The sequence below is a fragment of the Mustela putorius genome, unplaced genomic scaffold (assembly GCF_011764305.1).
Source record: "Mustela putorius furo isolate JIRA1106 unplaced genomic scaffold, ASM1176430v1.1 tig00000275_pilon_pilon_pilon, whole genome shotgun sequence".
NCBI lineage: Eukaryota > Metazoa > Chordata > Mammalia > Carnivora > Mustelidae > Mustela > Mustela putorius.
This window is the reverse complement of record NW_025421341.1, coordinates 2,991,199-3,004,672: the sequence shown is the minus strand read 5'-3', so window position 1 is coordinate 3,004,672 and position 13,474 is coordinate 2,991,199. Positions and strand designations below refer to the sequence as shown.

General features: G+C 35.4%; 1 protein-coding gene across 2 annotated transcripts in view; it reads left to right on the top strand.

Annotated features, from left to right (window-relative positions):
* The window catches only part of GTF3C3 (general transcription factor IIIC subunit 3), a 38,820-nt gene extending 25,769 nt beyond the window's left edge, over positions 1-13,051 (top strand). The window contains exons 13-18 of one of the 2 annotated variants that reach the window (XM_004772156.3): positions 651-786; positions 2,581-2,818; positions 3,403-3,593; positions 5,514-5,638; positions 9,193-9,345; positions 10,934-13,051. In XM_004772156.3, coding sequence (XP_004772213.1) covers positions 651-786; positions 2,581-2,818; positions 3,403-3,593; positions 5,514-5,638; positions 9,193-9,345; positions 10,934-11,056 — 966 coding nt within the window. In that variant the 3' untranslated portion in view covers positions 11,057-13,051. Of the gene's footprint in view, positions 1-650; positions 787-2,580; positions 2,819-3,402; positions 3,594-5,513; positions 5,639-9,192; positions 9,346-10,933 lie in introns of those variants that run through there. The other variant, XM_045078508.1, reaches the window with a different exon arrangement.
* Positions 13,052-13,474: the final 423 nt, after the last annotated feature.

Below are 13,474 nucleotides of genomic sequence, written 5' to 3'. Positions count from 1 at the left end.
TCATGACCCGAGCCGAAGGCAGCGGCTCAACCCACTGAGCCACCCAGGCGCCCCTCTAGTCTAGTGTTTTTGTTGGGAAGTAGTTTGTGTGTGTGTGTTTGTGCGTAAGAATTTATGTAACTTCTTTTTCCCTCCTAAAATGTGATCTACATTCCTCTGGTAGGAAGAAAAAAATAAATCTATTCATTCTCTTTTAGGTGTTTAAATGCACAATAATTTGGCCTTTTTTTTCCTACTGAAGATTACAGGCACACCTGCAATACTTGTGTCCCACAGATTTTCTTTTTCTTTCCTTTATTTCCTTTTAAGATCTTATTTATTTCAAAGAGAGAAAAAGCGAGCGTGTGAACAGAGGAAGAGAGATTCCGCACTGAGGACACACTCAATGTGGGGCTCAGTTCCAGGACTGAGATCATGACCAGAGCCAAAGTCAGATGCTTAACTGGCTGAGCCACCGAGTCACACCACCCCCACAATAGATTTTCTTTAAAAAGTTATATGATCTGAGGGCCTGGCTGGCTTAGTTGCTAGATCTTAAAACTCTTGATTATGAGTTTGAACCCTGCATTAGGTATGGAGATTACTTAGAAATAAAATATTAAAAAGAAATAATATGACTAAAAAATCTCAAATTATTATGTTTAATTCAGGTAGCAATGAACAGAGCCCAAGTTTGTTTGATATCTAGTTCCAAATCTGGAGAGAGGCATCTCTACCTTATTAAAGTGTCAAGAGACAAAATATCAGACAACAGTGACCAAGAGACAGCAAATTGTGATGCAAAAGGTAATTCTTTCATTTGCTTTATTACATAAAATACTCCTGAAGTATCACCTGATAGTAATCTAATTGAAAATATACCCTTTTCAAATAAAATAAAATTTTCTAATCCACATTCCTTAAGTATAATAAACTCATTTGATGTTGAGAAAGAAAAGGAAGGTTATGTAAATACTTTAACTTTTGAAAATTGAAAGGAAAACATCTGCTTGGATCTTCCTGTGAAAACACTAAATGGAACTTTTGACTTTTTAAGAAGAAAATACAACTTATTTTAAGAAATCTGTGAAGATGAGATGGCAGTATAAATTACTGTATTTGTTCAGTGACTTCAGTTATATGTTTCATTCTCTGTTAAATTCATTTTTGACAAATGTAGTCATAGAAACTCTGGAAATAAATTGCTTTGACCCAGTCTCAAGTAATACGACTTTAAAAGGCATCTGTTTTTAGCTGGTAATGCATCAGGTACGTTTGGGTGAGGTTATTACTCAGAAAACTTGAAAAAAGTTTAAATTGGAATTAATCGGTCTGTCAGAAAATTATTTCATTGTTAATGAAGTCAGTAGACTTTGTTAAATAATTGTTACAGTCATAGCAGTGTGCCAGGAGATAGGATTTCGAATCCAGAAGAGCTAAATCGCTGTAAGCATATTATTAAGCAAGGTTTTGCAGGGGGTAGGGTCAGGAGACGAATGGGGGTCAGCTGCTCGGAATCTAGTCATAAATGCCTCAGAACCCTGCTGTCTCAACAGTTTCCCAAAGGGAAACTCTGCTTCATGTATTTAAGACTATTTCCTTAAGGTATATTTTTCTATAGATCCTTCCTGGTTTTCTCTTTGACTATTTTCTCCTTTCAGATCTATTGTTCGTTTTTCTTAGGCTCATAAGGGTTTTTTTGTGAGTTCATTTCCTCCTGGTGGTCATCACGTCACTCTGGTGTATACCAGGAAAGGATGCAAGGCCTCTCGACGTTACATGCATCTCTGTGTCCTGATTTTTTTCACTCAGCATTTTCTCACAGATGTTTTCTCATGGTGCTCTTTTTCATAGCTGTTACCATTAAGGAATGTGTAATATTCCATTGATAGTTCCATATTTTAATTATTATTTTTTGATATATGGTTGCTTCTGATAATTTTCTTTTATAGATGGTACTGCAGTGAGCATCGTCATGCCTGTATCCATAGTTTTGACTACTTGGATAGGATAGAGTCTCAGAATTCTGGGTTAAAGACTAAAAAATTTTGTGGCTTTCAATATTTCTCAAGAATTACAAATTTATAAAAAGGGGCTTCTTACAGACAAAGAAGGCAAGGTTTTTAAGGAAGGAAATTTTGAGGCAGAGAAAAAATTAAGATTATAACAAGATCAAGAACAATATGAATCTCAAATTACAAATTTGGAGTGCTTTGTTAAACACACATTTGAATGCTTTGTATGTGTCGAATCCTGTATCTGACCTCAAGTCACGGAGTACAGGCTCGCACTGCCGTGGAGGACCATGTGTCCTCGCTTGCCCCGAGGTATAAATGCCGTAGCTGGACTTGGTAGAGGACAACTCCCAAGTAAGAGTGATCTCGGGTTGCCGATTGTTAAGCAGAGCAGAAAGGGTGGTGTTGAAGTAGTGTAAACGAGCAACCATCCCCTTCTCATATTATCAGAAGAGTGTTGGCAAGAATTCAGGCCCATAGATTGTGGTTATTAAATTTAACCGTAAAACTGATCATATGAAATTTTCTAATACTGCTATTTCCTAAAGTACAGTGTCCTAACTGATTTTCACTGGTATCATTTTAGCAATATTTGCTGTACTCACGAGTGTCTTGACAAAAGATGACTGGTGGAACCTTCTATTGAAGGCCATATATTGCTTGTGTGACCTATCCCGATTTCAGGAGGCTGAGCTACTTGTGGATTCTTCATTGGAATATTACTCATTTTATGATGACAAGCAGAAACGCAAAGAACTAGAATACTTTGGTCTTTCTGCTGCAATACTGGACAAAAATTTCAGAAAGGCATACAACTATATCAGGTAATTTTCTAATAGTTTATTTTAGAGTTGTTGAAAGAGTATGTGTATTCACTTTGGCTTAGTCTCTTATGCTCAAGAATTAATAAGTTGTTTTAACTCTCTTGATGCTCACTGGTTAATTCAGGTCATTGGTGATTCTCAGGGGCATCTCCTTTCATATAGCCTCTTGTGCCTTAATCTCCCCATTTATAAAATGATATCATAATATTACCACCTGGTAGGATTATTGTGAGGGCTAAGTGGTTTATTATATATAAGGCCTTTTAACAATGTCTGGCACACATTATTATTAACTATTATTCCCTGTTCATTGTACTGCAGCTCTAGGGTCAGGGGGAGAAACGGTGAAACTTAAACTACTTGATTTTTTTGTTATTGTGTTGAAAAGAACAAACAAGATGTAGAAATACTAACTTAAGCAGCGTTTTCTGGGAAAAATCTTTGTGTAAATGTTTCTGTTTAAATACATTGAGACAATGTGCTTTTTCTTGGAAGATGTTGCTGCACTGAAGGATTTCATTCTTAGAAATAGAAGTTTTTCTTTTACACAGTTTTTTATCCTCACCGTCTTTCTGCAATTTTAGGGTAATGGTAATGGAAAATGTCAATAAACCTCAGCTCTGGAACATTTTCAATCAGGTTACCATGCACTCCCAAGAAGTACGACATCATCGCTTCTGTCTTCGTCTAATGCTGAAAAACCCAGATAATCATGCCCTGTGTGTCTTAAATGGACACAATGCATTTGTATCTGGTAGTTTTAAGCATGCGCTTGGTAAGTGTCTTCGACATGACTTTGTGGATGAAGTGGTGGTTAACAGGTCGGCCTCTGGAGTGGAACTGCCTGTGTTTAAATCGCACTCAGTTTCTTTATCTCTGAAATGAAGGTAATATTTGGACCTACCTTATAAATTATTGTGAAAATTAAATGTGTAATATAAAGTATTTTTTTAATGCCTGGCCCATATACTTAAGGAGCTCTTAGCAACAATGATAATATTAATACTTATTTTCCTTATGAAGCTTTGGTTTCAAAAGGCTGAAGTAAGTCATAATTCATTTTAAAGGTTAACAGTTCCCCTGCTGAGGCTTGATTTTTTTTTTTTTTTTTAATTTTGAAGATTTTTAAAAAAATTTATTAGAGAGAGAGAGTACACACAAGCAGGGGGAGCGGCAGGGAGAGGGAGAGTCAGGCTCCCTGCAGAGCAGATAACCCAATGTGGGGGTCAGTCCCGGGACCCTAGGTGCCCCCCTTTTTAAGAGAGGGAGCATGTACAAGTGAGAGAGGGGAGGAGAAGGCAGGAGAATCCTACGCAGGCTCCACACCCAGCATGGAGCCCAACACAGGGCTCTATCTCATGACCTGAGCCAAAATCAAGAAACAGAAGCTTAACCAACCGAGCTGCCCAGGTGCCCCGGGTTGTTTTTAAAATAATTTTCATTAATTATGGATGCATTGCCACCTGATTTCAATTTGCTGTAGTACAAAAAAGGATTTAAGATTTGCTGATAGTTCCTTGAGGAGACAAGTCTTTATGTCAAGATTTATTTACATGGTGCCTGCTAATTATAATTAAACTCAGGGAAAATTAATCACTTGAAATCTTCTGTAATAATGAGTCAGAAGCAAGTAAGTAGAAAAATATTTGGCCAAATGTTTAAACTTAAATTGAGGCATGTGTCTCTTGCTGGCTAAAAGCTAATGATGCCAGGTTTACTTCTGGATAAACTGGGATGTTGACTGTTTAATACTTTCAGTGTTTCTTCACGTATAGCCGGAATTTTTATAATCGTTCAGCCAATAACCTTGCACATCAGACGTTGAAACTCGTCTGTTGTGTGGGGAATTGTTTAATGTTAAGAAATATAAAGGAGAGATTTATGTTGTTGTCTTATATTTAGGACCTTTTACAAGGGTAAAAATAGGAAGTGCAAAAGGCAGTCTACCGTCTGTGCTGCTAAAGAGATTCTGGGGTGCAGAACCTTCTGGCATAGAAGCTGGAGAGAATGGAGGTTCTTATTTATGTATGACAAATTCTAGATCATCCCTTTAGAAGAAAAATCTGCTTAAAAATTTTCTTCAGTTCCCCTGTCTCATATGGTTAAGTTTTTGACATGAAATAATTGCATATATAGAATACATGGAAACACGGAAAACATCTTTTTCTCAGGAAACAACACCATAATCTAAAAAACAGAACAGAACTATTTTTCTTTTTCTCGCCTCCATGATCCATCATATTTGAATTCATAAAAAACAGGTCATTTAATTTTACAGACGAATTTGCCAAAAGACACCTTCTCTTGTTTCTTTTAAAATAGATTTAAGATCATAAAGTAGCATAATTAATAAATTGTTTATGATCATAATTAATAAATTATCACAATTAATAAATTAATAAATACTATTCTACATGGAAGTGTCTAGCTGTGCCTAGAAGAAAGTTACTTTCAGTTGCTCACATTTCATCTTTGTAGTCAGGATACATTTATAGATGTAAAACCTCCAAATTTTATTATATTTTATGCATTGTTTTAAAATCCAAACTAATGTGCATCTGATTGATATTTTAGAAAACATACCTTGCATATGTTAAAAATCAGTTCTGTTTAGCCATAAAATACATTTGAATAAGTGAAGAAACAAGGAGCCATGCTCATGTCACACCGTTTGACATCACTGTTCTTTTTTCAGGACAATATGTGCAAGCCTTTCGCACCCATCCCCATGAACCTCTCTACAGCCTCTGTATAGGCCTGACATTTATTCACATGGCGTCTCAGAAGTATGTCTTAAGGAGACATGCTCTCACTGTGCAGGTAATTCATTTGGCTTTCTCATTTCTTGGTTTTACATTCTTTAAAAATGAATATACTTAATGCTTCTGTTGTCTTGCTTCAAAAGTAATACCTGCTTAGTGTACATGATGAGAGTTCCCAACACCTGTCCCTGTGTTCAGCACTCACGGACTTAACATGTGGTGGTGCTCCTGGCTAAGACTTAAGTAGCCATGTAGAATGGGTTTACAGCCAGATCATAACAGAAAGAAGATAGCAGAATCTGGAGGCTTCCGTAAATTCTAGAGCCCCTGAGGCCTCCAGCCTTCTAGGTCCTGAAGACTGATTTATTGTAAATCCATTTAAAATACATGTATGAAAATATATACAATAATGTGAGTGTATGTGGCTGTGTGACTATTTCCTTACATCATCACCAACAGATTGCTTTTAAAGCTTTCTGGTTCTTTTTTTTTTTTTTTTAAGATTTTATTTTTATTTATTTATCTGACAGACAGAGATGACAAGTAGGCAGAGAGGCAGGCAGAGAGAGAGGAAGCAGGCTCCCTGTGGAGCAGAGAGCCCGATGTGGGGCTCCATCCCAGGACCCTGGGATCATGACCTGAGCCGAAGGCAGAGGCTTTAACCCACTGAACCACCCAGGCGCCCCAAGCTTTCTGGTTCTTAACAGAAATTTGAAATTAGTCTTTTCATATTCTTGTTTACTTTTTTATGTAGCTCGTGTTCTCTAATAAGAATATAAATTCCAGGGATGCCTGTGTGGCTCAGTTGGTTAAGCATCCGATTCTTGATTTCAGCTCAGGTCATGATCTTGGAGAAGTGGAGTGGAGCCTGCTTAAGATTCTCTCTCTTCCTCTGCCCTCTTCACAAGGTGCATGTTCTTTTGCAAAAAAAAAAAAAAAATATATATATATATATATATATTTATATATATATATATATATATTTATATATATTTCAAAAGATGAGGGAGTCATCTGTTTTGTTCACAGTGGTGAACAAAAGTTCTGTTTTTAAAAGTTCTGTTTTTAAAACTTTTGTGTTGTTTTTATGTTTGTATGTTTGATGCATTTTATTTGATTACTTATTTTCTTTTCACCACTGGATGTATTTATTTGCAGAGAGGGTTATATGTTTGATGCATTTTAAAGACTTTTTTTCAAGTAGTGTGGAAGGAAAGAATATGTTGGTTTGAATGGAGTAGCAGGATTGAGTAAGGATTTTTTGTTTTGTTTTTCAAAAGTAAAATGGTTAATAGAAAGCCTAAATTCAAAAGATGATAACTGTTGAAGCTGGGTATTGGGATCTGTTATAATGTTCTCTTTACTTTTGTATATTCGAAAATTTTCATAATAAAAAGTAAAAATGAAAGCCCAGAAATTTTCCTTTTCTTGGGTATTTATTTGTGATACTTGTCTACTTCTTGCTCTGTGCTTTTTTTCTCTCTTAACGGATACTTTTGCTGTATGAAGTATGTAGGATTGCGTATAAATTAAATATGTAATGAAGGTGCGCTGTGCTGGAGATGGGCAGGTAGCAGTGAGTGTACAGGCCGAAATTCCTTGCCCTCACTAAGCTTATGTTCTGGTAAATCCTGTTACGAAATTTTTATGGATTGTTAAATAGTTAAAATACGTAGTTTTTTGACCTGGTAAGGAAAAAATTTTATATACTTCAAAGTAATTTAGAAGCGAAATTTCAAAGCACTTAGCATTAAACAGCAGTTTTTTATTTGTTGGGGATAGAGATCAAGCAATAAGAGATGGGTATATAGGTGTTTTTTGTCCTAATCTTTGTACTTTTGTGTATTTTAAACATTTCCATTAAAAAAGTTTCCAAAAACAAATTTTATCGTAAATACCATGATTCTTTAATTGTTTTAATTTCTCGTGAATCTATTTCTTCATGCTATGTGACCAGTTTGTTTCCCTTTAGAGTACTTAAAAAAAAAAATCTCATATGTTTTACTAAAATCTTTTATGATTTCTTCTCTCTGTATTTAATATTTTATAAGCAGTGTATACTTGGGCCCTTTAGTGAAAAATGTGATAAAAATGTTTGAAATGTAACATTCTTAATGTTAAAACTCTTTTGTTTCTATGTCATTAAAATTTTTTGTCATATTTTTGTAGTTTTTGTATTTGATCATTCATAGTACCTAAGAGATAAGTGTCTATCCCCATTACCTAGTTTTTATTTTTTTATTTTTTAATGTATTTATTTGACAGACAGATCACAAGTGGGCAGAGAGGAAGGCAGAGACAGAGAGATGGGGAAGCAGGCTCCTGAGCAGAGAGCCGGATGCAGGGCTCGATCCCAGGACCCTGGGATCATGACCTGAGCTGAAGGCAGAGGCTTTAACCCACTGAGCCACCCAGGCGACCCCATTACCTAGTTTTTAAATCACTAATTACTTACTGAGTGTTTCAGGGGTCTCCTAAATTTGTTAAAAATTTCTTAAGATGTAGCAGGTAGCTCAAATCCTATTATTGTATCAAAAGCCTTGCAAGTTTATTTACGTTGCAGCAGTTCTTTTGGGATTATTTACTATTCTTCCTCTGATTTTTGCAATTTATTACTTTAAAATAAGATTTGATATTTGAGACTAATAGTTTGTCTGTTTTACTTAACTAAGAACCATAATTTTCAGTATCATAGAGGTCATATTTATATATAGAAGTAGGTTCTTTTGTTATTCAGCAAGTGATTTTTTTTAGTGAGCATAATTATTTTATCCCTAAAATGCTTTAATTCTAAAGATTAATTAATTTTTATTATTTGTTTATGAAGAAAAATTTGTAACTATATATTTGAAAGCAGATCACCCAGGGAATAGTTGCATTTTATATTCCGTATTCACAGATAATATATTTGTTTAATTACTTAACATAGGACGCTTGTACTTTTGCAGTTTGTAACTTTCTGTGGCTGGTAACTGGAAGCTACATGAAAGGTGGAAATTAATACAGGGAGATGAAGAAGCAAGTTGCTTTTGGACACTGTAATACACATGGAGTCTGCATTATTATAGCTGCACTCTGAAATAACCAGTTTTTCTGTAAAGTCTGAGTCAGAAGCATTCAGGGGGAAAAAATGACTTTTTTTTTTTTGGTTAAGAAGTTAATAAGAGAGGCAACTTACAAAAAGGTACTATTTACCCAGAAAGCTGCTTCTCCCTGAGAAGAAACCTTTCTAAAATTATTTTAAGGGCTCAGATTTTATATTTTGCTTAAGGTTTTAGACATCTTGAATCAAAAAGTTTATTGGCCTCTAACGTCACAAAAGCCAACTTGGAATCTTCAAGAAAAAAAAATCCTGTCTTATTAGAGATTATGGATCTTTGACAATTGTGACATTTGACTTTGTTTTCTGTGAATATTTTATCCTTAGCTTAAAAAAAAATCTTTTATACCTTGACTATACTGTGATATGGAACTACACTACAGACCTATGTTCTTTGAGGATGGGACTCTTTTTTTTATTGTATTTTGTGCAGAGTATACCTGGCACTTATATTGGTTCAAATACGTATTTGTCCAGTGATTACAATACTGAATTGTTTATCTTTTTGGTAGGGCTTTTCTTTTCTTAATCGATACCTCAGTATACGTGGACCTTGCCAGGAATCATTCTACAATTTGGGCCGTGGTCTTCACCAACTGGGGCTGATTCATCTTGCGATCCACTATTATCAGAAGGCCCTGGAACTCCCTCCACTTGTGGTAGAGGTATTTTATGATTTACTTCTGCTTTTTTTTTAAAAGATTTTATTCATTTATTAGAGAGAGCTCACAAGCAGGGGGAGTGAGGGAAAAGAAGGGAGAGAATCTCAAGCAGACTTCTTGCTAAGCACAGAGTCTGACGTGGGGCCTGGTCTCATGACCCTGAGATCATGACCTGAGCCGAAGTCAAGAGTTGGTGCTTAACCAGTTGAGCCACCCAGGGGCCTCTGTATGATTAATTTTAAAAACTGATGAGTCACTTCATTTCATCTATCAATAAGTACAGTTAGCCCATGTCATAGTCCAGACAGTGAAATAAATTGTGTATTAGAATGCATTTTTTTCTTTATTGAATGTATTTATGTTATTGTGTTCAGCAACAAGTAGCTCTTCATCATTCTGGCCTTGTGACCTGATCAGCAACCATGTGGGTATACACAGCTTGTGGTTATGACCATCTCAGTTCCCTTAAGGTAGCCCCTGTGGTTTATAGGTATGAGCTGGTAGACACAAAGCCCGAGTATTGAGTAATGTAGCCATTGTTCATTTTCAAGTTCAAATATAACTGAAGTATTTCTTTATAAAGATGGAAGACCAGTATAAATATAGTTTTGTTTAAGATAAGGTAATACAGGGTAAAGTGTTGCTAGTACTACGATAATCTGTGTTTAAAGTCTCATTCCTATTTAAATTTCCTAAGAAAAATACTGTTTTCATCCTCACATGCCCTCCCAACGGTTTTGTATCCCCCTTGTTCAATGTTAGTCATTAAGCAAATGAATACATACTTTTATAGTTATGCTGATGAGATACATACACTTTTGTGTTCTTTATTTCATAAATACCTTTAGGTATTGCTCCTTAAGCTTTATAGGTCATTTTTCGTTGTTGTAGGTATTTTTACAGTTGACCCCAAAATTTTGTATTGGGGAAGATTTAGAACATAGATCTAACTTACTCCATTGAGTTCATTGCTTTGCTATTTAAGTAGAAAAAAAGGTAATAACACCCCTAGGGTAATTATTATTTTTTAAATTGGTATATGTCTTCTTATACCTATCCTTTAAATGCCTTTCTGTTATATAGTACAGGTATTTTTTCCCCATCTAGTCATTTGTGTTATAATATTTTCTTTTTTAAATGAGTAAGTTTTATGTTTTTAATGAATTCATATCTATTAAGCTTTTCCTTTATAGTTTCTACTTTTGCTATTATACTTAGAAGTGCCTTTCCTACCCAAGATTATATTATTATATTATTTAGCCATAATTTTTTTCTTTTATGGTTTCGTTTTCTTAATCTTAGATTCTTAATTCGTCTGGAGTTTATTCTGCTATTATTTTGGGGTGAAACTTTTTTTTTTAACTTACTGGTTAGACATTTTTAATTATTTAATAATATAATTATTACAGCGATTAACTGAATCAGCATTACCTAATAAAAATTTAGATCCAAGGTATATGCCTAGTTTTATATGGTTTTTATAGTATCATGAATTTTATTATTTATTATTTATTTAGTATTCTCATGAAATTGTCCTGGTTGTCAGTTTGAAATATAACTCATTTATATGAATACATATTTTTCCTCCTAGGGTATAGAAGTTGACCAGTTAGACTTACGAAGAGATATTGCCTACAATTTGTCTCTCATTTATCAGAGCAGCGGGAATATTGGAATGGCTCAAAAGCTTTTGTATACCTATTGCTGTGTATAAAGTACCTCAACTGAGAGAGAATCATCGGTGCTCTGTGTGTGGACCAGTGTTCTCCAAGGGCTTAGGATTAACCCCCAACTGGAAATGACAATTTCAGAATTATCCGTGTATTTAACTTTTAATATGTGATAATGATCTTTCGGTATGCAAAATTATCGTTCCTTTAAGAATTTGTACATTCTTCTGTCATTTTCTTTTTAGTAAAATTGTCCCCAAAAGTGAAATGGAGAATGTTAGCCTTTAAGCCAGCTTGGGTTGACTGTGCTGATTTTTCACTCATACCGTTTATTCATCTGTGCGTTCAGTACTATATACTAAACACCTGTGTACCAGGCCCTGTGATGGGTCCTTGGAATACAGTAGTAGGGCAGACGTGACCTCTCAGTATGGTTCTTTAACTACAGAACTTGAGTATACGTTCATTTGAAAGAGATGTTTGCTGCGTTTTCCGCCGACATTCTCATTGTTGAGTCGTCCTCTTATTTTTGCTCTGCGGCTGTTGCACGGGCAGTTTCTCAGATAACAATAGAAAAGGGTGTTGCTTATTGAAGGAAAGACCAGTTGGGGCTCTTTTTCATATCAACACAATTGTGTGATTCACTTGGCTCCTATGAAAATGATTTGAAATGGTTATGTAGTAGGAAGACACATAATTGAGTTAATCTTTTACTTACCACCTGCATGTATCTTAATTGTATAGATCAAGACCTGGGAGACTGGCATAATTCAAAACATCCTGTTCCAAGGCAGATTAAAAACATGCATTACCAGTGTTGGTGGTTTTCAGACCAAAAAATAGGAAAAAGAGGACAGTGTTCAATAATGTGACTTAGTTTGCATTTCAAGATTACTAGGAATGTAGGAAGACTAGGGAATTGTATGTATGGAATAAAGTATTGCTGTGATAAACTACAAGAACTAGATTATTTTTTTTAATTAAATATGGTATGTTTTTGAATCTAAGATAACAATACTTTTAAGATACACTACAGGTTTACTAACAGCTCCTTTCTTTTTAGGGGAAAAATGTTGTAATAAATGTACATATGGATTATGAGACCTAGTCTAACTGTGGGAGGGAAACAAGAGACTTAGGATCAAAGACATACAGTGAGGGCTTTTTAGGAATTCTTAACTGCTCTTTATCCTTTGTATACAACTTTGTAGTTGAAAAGCAAAATTTGTATATATTAAGTAAATGTATCATGCACTCTGCATGTGTGTATTTAAATGTATATATACTTTAAATAAATTCTATTTTTATAATTAAAAATTAATTCTTTCACATGCTTACATATTTTACTTCCTGCCATTTGCAGGTAATAATAAAGCTGATAGTTTGTAAGTTAGAGTTATATCTTTGAATCCTATGGAATTGGATATTCTGTGTTCTGAGTTTTTCTTTTGAATTAAACTTAGTGGGCTCTTGGGGCGCCTGGGTGGCTCAGTCGATTGGGTGTGTGCCTTCAGCTCAGGTCATGATCCCAAGGTCCTGGGATCAAGCCCCTGTTCAGGAGGGAGCCTATTTCTCCCTCTCCCTCCTGTTTGTGCTCTCCCTCTGTCTTGGCTCTTCAAAAAATAAAAAAAAAAAAAACCTCACTGGGCTATGACTCCAGTTGAAGTGCTTAACAGCCTTGTAGGAAACAATAAATCTCCCTAGCAGTATTTTTTTTTAAATAAATGTTGATTGAAACTTGATCTCTCATTTTTTTTTAAAGAGTTTATTGAATGATTTGTGAGACACTCCAAGCAGGTGGAGGGGCAAGAGAAGTAGGCTTCCCCACTGAGCAAGGAGCCCAATGCAGGACTTGAATCCAGGACCCTGGGATCCTGACCTGAGCTGAAGGCAGGTGCCCAACTGACTGAGCCACCCAGGCATCCCTCTCTAGCAGTCTTTTAAGAAAAAATGTTGATGTTGCATGAATTTGTTTAGCATTTAAAATCAAAGCCACCCAAAAAATAAATAAATAAATAAATAAAATAAAATCAAAGCTACCACTTGCTGTGTGTTTACTATGTTACTGTATGCTAAGTATAGTGCTGGATACTCCAGATACGGTATTTCTGCTCCTCTTAGAGAATCACCTGCAAGGTACAGGTTATTGCTGATCTTCTCCCTCTTATGTATGAGAAATGTCATTTTCAAGATCACTGGCAAGTTCGTTCACAGGAACATACTTACTCCAATTCAGAGTAACAACATAGAAGTTGAGCGTAAGTTTATTTTAGAAAGAAAAAGGAGAATGGCAGTATTTTTTCTGTTTGCTAGGCCATCAGCCTGTTTAAAAAGCCCCTGTAGTAAACATCTTTGGAGGTGTCTTTTAAAAAGCTGATTCTGGGGATGCCTGGGTGGCTCAGTGGGTTAAAGCCTCTGCCTTCAGCTCAGGTCGTGATCCCAGGGTCCTGGGATTGAGCCCC